General features: G+C 50.5%; 1 protein-coding gene across 1 annotated transcript; it reads right to left on the bottom strand.

Annotated features, from left to right (window-relative positions):
* Positions 1–1,111: 1,111 nt before the first annotated feature.
* Positions 1,112–2,335, bottom strand: LOC123128774 (probable CCR4-associated factor 1 homolog 7). Its single transcript, XM_044548872.1, has one exon. It carries the CDS (start codon positions 2,249–2,251, stop codon positions 1,382–1,384), a length of 870 nt encoding a protein of 289 aa, XP_044404807.1. The 5' UTR covers positions 2,252–2,335; the 3' UTR covers positions 1,112–1,381.
* Between the last annotated feature and the right edge of the window lie 3,324 nt (positions 2,336–5,659).

Here is a 5,659-nt window from a genome sequence, read left to right on the forward strand (position 1 = left end):
AAGGAAGAGCTGCAAAAGTAAGCATGTAAGTGAATTATAGGTGTAAAAGGGTAAATGGAGATGTAATTGCTAAATGTAGATACTGTCTCCATTTTTTCTTTGACTGGATGCAAACAGCCACACTGGCAACTATACCCCTCAATTATGCAAAGCCACCAGTCCTGCCGTCTACCTCCAAAAGACACACTTCAACATTCGAAGATAACTCAGTAAGGAGAAGAGTGTGTTAGCACCAAAGCAATCAACAGTCTAATAGTAGAGGTTTCAAAGCAGGAGAATGTGTCGAAGGATGTAACTTGCGATGAGAACTCCCCTACTTAGTCGGTTGTTGGCAAAGAAAGTAAATAAATCTAATGCATATCTCTTGAATGTAGTTTGGAGTAGATACCAAATCCAAGTCTCACAGGAGATTAAGGTAATTAGCATCAACAGCAATAGCTTATTATCTTAAGACAGATATACTTGTTCTGATCAGCATCGCATCATGAAAAAACATGTCCAGGATGAATTAAATTACTGGGACTTTAACTCCTGTGCATAATCCGTACATGCTACAAATAAACAAAAATAACAGTATGAACAAATTTGAAATATTTTAGCAATAACAGCGTAGTAAAAAAATGCAGGAACTCACGCATGAAATTGATCGGCCAGCACAAGGCAGGAAGTAGATATTAGAGAACTCGTGAGTAGATAACAGAACACTTTAGCCAAAAAAAAAATCCATCAACAACACATTTTTCAATCAAGTGAACATATCTACAAATTGCTATTATGGGTACCAAGTCATGCTATCTTACTGACAGCATCAGAAAATACTTTGCATAATAATCACTGAGATCTAAATGGAGATTAACACTTATTCTCATTGCAAATTATGTGATGGCATTCTCCAGAAGGACAGTGGTTACTACTTGCATATTGACTGGGTAATTAAAATATTAGCCTTGAGGAATATACATGTGAACATCAGAACACGGATGGTGGCATTTTCTCTTGTAGTGTTATATAGTGTATGTCTCTGAAAACTTAGATGTACTATTACCTACATATAGGTTTTAAACATATCAATGACAAAATAGTCTTTTTGCCATATTGAACTGGACTGAAGTTATTGGTCAAACAGGAGATATAGAGGTGATACTTTTCTATTTAAGTAATATGCAAGAGAAAGCTAACAGCATAAGCAGAAAACACTAGTTCAATGGAAACAACTGAAAAACACTACGTTCAAATTACATCCAACAAAATGGAATTGACTAATTGAGTGAGACAAGCTCAACCTACAAAGTTGGCATCATTTTGCCTGCTAGCTCACTCGCCACCTCTTTCTGTCCTAAATCAACCCATTCACAGAGCTATTCGAAGGGAGCATCATCCATCAATGTGCACTGACACCATTCTCTGCGTTGAGCCCATACAGCACGCCTGCATATTTCTCGGTTGATCCAGCAAAGAAGGAATCCTTGAGTTTCCAGAACGCACAAGACGTGACCAGGCTATCGGACCCGGCCTGATGTGACTCTCCAACACGCTCCACATCGAGCAACTCGGCGAGCTTGTTCAGCCCGCCGTGCAGGCTGTTGCAGAACTTCATGAGATGCTTGATGTCATAGACGGTGGGGAAATATATCTTCATCAGCTTGAAGAACCCAGCCTGTGTGTCTGGGAGGCTGTTACAGGTGAGGATTTTGAGCAGGTAGCCGAAGTCGTATCCCGCGTGGAAGGTCACCCAGTAGACGGCGTCATTGAGCACAACGCCCGAGGACATGAGCAGCTCCGCAAATCGGCGGGCGTCGACGCCTCGCTCGGCGTTGCGGCGGAAGTCGATGCCGCTGTGGCGGAGCAGCTCGATGGAGTCGGTGGCGAAGATGTCGCGCTCGTCGTCGAACTCCCGGAAGTTGAACTGCCAGACGCATCGGCGGCGTCCGGCGCCGAGGGCAGGGAGCTCGCCCGTGGGGCCCGAGAAGGTGAGCCCCAGCTGGATGAGGTGCAGCATGTCGACGTTGGCCTTGAGGGTGGCGTAGTTGTAGTCGGCCGGGGAGCGGAAGGCGCCGACGGGGCGGCAGACGATGCCCGGGAATTCGGTGTCCATGGCGACGAAGGGGAACTCGTCGACGACGTCGCGGATCAGCGCGAACTCCGCCTCCAGGTTGTCCGCCCACACCTCCCGGATCTCCACCGGCTCCTCGCCGTCCACGCCGCCGTTGGCCTTGGAGATCACCGCGGCCGCGAGATCCGACATCGCCATGGCCGGCAGATTTCCTAGGGTTTGGTCGGATTGGGATGGTGGGTGGGATGGGGGAAGGCTCTGGATATTTTTAGACCCGGGGGAGGGGGTGGTGGGGTGCGTGGTGGCCAGCCAGCCAGAGGACGCGCTCGCTGGTGCGGCGTCGCCTCTATCGCGAATCGACGGCTGGGATGCAAACTCCAGCTCCGGATGGACGGCTGGGGATGACCCTCTCACCTACCGGTATGCCTTCAAATTTGAAGCAGAGGTGAAGGTTGCCTTGCAAATAACGCTCATAAAGCAAAAATATAAGTAAGGTCAGTCCCGATTGGTGACGGTTCGCGGTCTGGTCCGGAGATTGCGGAGGCGATCGGGAGGCGATGGCGACCTAGTCTCTGGTGTTCTAGGGTTCCTCCATCTCGCCGCCCAGGATCGGCTTCTTTCCCCGTTAGCGAAGCGCGGTGCGTCTCCCTAGGGCCTAGGGTCGTTCACCACCAGGAACCCTAGGTTGGAGGACGTGGGGAAAGAAGGAAGAGGGATTGAACAATGGACGGAGTCGCCGGTATGTTGCGGGGTTTGAAGTTGTCGGAAGAGGAGAAGAAGGGAGTGAAGATCAGATGCGCGATGCAAGGTAAGGGGAAGGAGTGGTTGATACAGGCGGTAGGCAAGGTCATGTCGGAGAAGCTAGCCCACCCAGATGCCATCTGTCTTACCTTAGGCAAAGTCTGGTGCCCGATCAAGGGGATTGATTGCAAGGAGATAGGAGTGAATCAGTTCATGTTCACGTTCTTCCATGAATCGGGGAAGAGGAAGGCGCTCGAAGATGGGCCGTGGATGTTTGACAAAGAGTTGGTGGTGGTGGAGGAGTATGTGCCAATGAAGAGACCGGAGGATTATCAGTTCAATAACATCCCAATATGGGTTAGGGTTTACAACCTTCCTCTTGGCATGATGAATGGTGATTCAGCAGAGGATATAGGAAACCTCATTGGTGAGTTTGTTGAAGCTGACACAAGTGCAGATGGAAGCGCCTTTGGGAGATTTTTGAGGACCAAGATTCGGATGCGTATTGACAAACCGCTTATGCGGGGATTCACGCTGGAGGATGAGGAGGAGAAAGATAAAGGGAAGCGGGGGGTAGGAGATAGTAATGGAGAGGAAGAGGAGGAGGCTGACAGAGGATGGTGTAGGTTTGAGTATGAGTTCCTCCCAGACTTTTGTTATACTTGCGGTATCATAGGGCATGGTGACAAAGACTGTTCGATCAAGGTAGCGAAGGGGGAGAAACAACAGTATGGTAAATGGATCAAGGCTGAACTGGGCCATAGGAGAGGTGCTTCGGAAGGAGTGGGGTGGAGGAGTGGGGCTAGGAGTGGAGGATGAGCCAGAAGCTATGGCTACAGCCGTTCTGGAGGGCGGTCGGGGAGCGGAAGCGACAGCCTGAGCTGGAGGAAGAACGACTCCAGGTCCAGTGAAGAAGGATGAAGGAAGAATGAGGTAGGGGTGGAGGTCAATAACCCAGTCAAACAGCTCACTGCTCCCATCATGACTGGTGAACCGAGGAAGTTGGACCTGGGGGCGGAAAAAATACAGAGGCCTGAGGATGTGGTAGGCCAGAAGAGGGACATTGTTGATACTATGGAAGCTGGCAACAAGGTTGAGATGCTATTTAATGCCACGGGGGAGAACAAACAAAACACTCCGTCCGGAGTGATCCAGCAGGGTTCAGGCAAAGAATCTAAGGGCCAGGACGGTCTGAGCAAGAGTCCGGGGGGAAGCGTTTCAAGAAGAAGGGGAGGGATAAACCGAGGGTGGAGTGCAACAGGGAGTGGGAGGGGATAGTAGGGTCAAAGAGGGAGAGGGTGGATGCGGAGGGTATGGAGGAAGGAAGGAAGGAGAGGAGGATGGAGGAGGATACTGTGGTGGGTGAGACGGTTTCTAGTCAGGAGGAGGTGACTACTGGAACAGAAGCGGCCGGGCTGTCCACGCAGCCCCGCCGAGCACAATGAAAATCATCGGATGGAACTGCCGGGGTTTGGGCAATGGCCCGGCAGTTCGAAGCCTCCTTGAGATGGGGAGGGTGGAGGAGCCCGACGTTCTTTTTCTGGCTGAAACAAAGATGACAGTGGAGGAGTTGGAGAAGTTTAGGTGGATGTTAGGTATGGCACATATGTTAGCATGGAGCTCGGAGGGGAGGAGTAGGGGGGTGGCGCTCTTTTGGAGGCGTGAGGTGGATGTGAAGCTGAGATCATTTGGACGGAGACATATTGACGTGGATGTAACTGAGGGAGATGGCAGAATCTGGAGATTCACCGGGGTGTACGGCGAATCTGTTTCTGAACGGAAGGGTGAAACTTGGCGGATGATGCGGCTCTTAGGACAACAACATCAGCAAGATCGACCATGGTTATGTTTGGGTGATTTTAATGAGATTTTGTCTCTTGATGAGAAGGTCGGAGGGGCCGTCCGGCCGCATCGACTCATGGACAATTTCAGGCAAGCACTGGAATCCTGTGGGCTCTCTGATCTCGGCTATGAGGGTGATAAGTTTACCTGGAGAAACCATAGCCGAGAGGTAGATGCTTATATCTGTGAGAGGCTTGACAGAGCAGCAGCTAATGATCGTTGGTGTAATTGGTTCCCTGAGTTCACGGTACTCAATGGCCCTCCCCGTCACTCGGATCACAGGCCGGTTATTGTGTGCACCCAAGGAGAAAACAGAAGGGGGCCCGGGGGCGATCGAGGCTTTCGGTTTGAGGCATGGTGGCTTAAGGAGGATGGGTGTAGTGAACAAGTGCAGGCGGCCTGGGAGGAGGGATGCATGGAGGAACACGGGGGTGTCTCGACTGGCTTAAGGAATGTCGCAAGAAGAATGACGAAGTGGGGAAAGGAGGTGGTAGGAGAGTTGGAGGAGCGGCTGAAGCAGGCTCGTCGTGATCTTGAAACGACTATGCGAGCTCCTGTGAGTGAGGCGAAAGTTCGGGAGGAAGCTAAATTGCGTCGTCAAGTAGAAAAGTTGGAAGAGAGGAGGAATATCAAAGCAAGACAGAGATCTCATGTATCTTGGTTGAAGGATGGCAAGAAGTACGCGCTACTTTATGGCTGTGGCATCCGCGAGGAGGAAAGCAAACAGGGTGAAGAAGTTGAGAAGGGAGGATGGTACGGAGGTGAAGGAGGGAGGGGATCTTAACGATTATGTTTGTTCTTATTTTCAGGATCTTTTTACCTCGTCCCAAGGGAGTAGAACGGCGGAATTAATCGAGAAAGTTCAACCCCGTGTAACTAGTGCTATGAGAGCTATTCTGGAGGCGGAGGTGACAAGGGAGGAGGTGAAAGCGGCTCTGGATCATATAGGAGACCTTAAGGCACCTGGACCGGATGGGATACCCTCTATTGTGTACAAGAAACACTGGCATTTCATGGGGGAGA

Source organism: Triticum aestivum, chromosome 6A, assembly GCF_018294505.1.
Source record: "Triticum aestivum cultivar Chinese Spring chromosome 6A, IWGSC CS RefSeq v2.1, whole genome shotgun sequence".
Taxonomy (NCBI): domain Eukaryota; kingdom Viridiplantae; phylum Streptophyta; class Magnoliopsida; order Poales; family Poaceae; genus Triticum; species Triticum aestivum.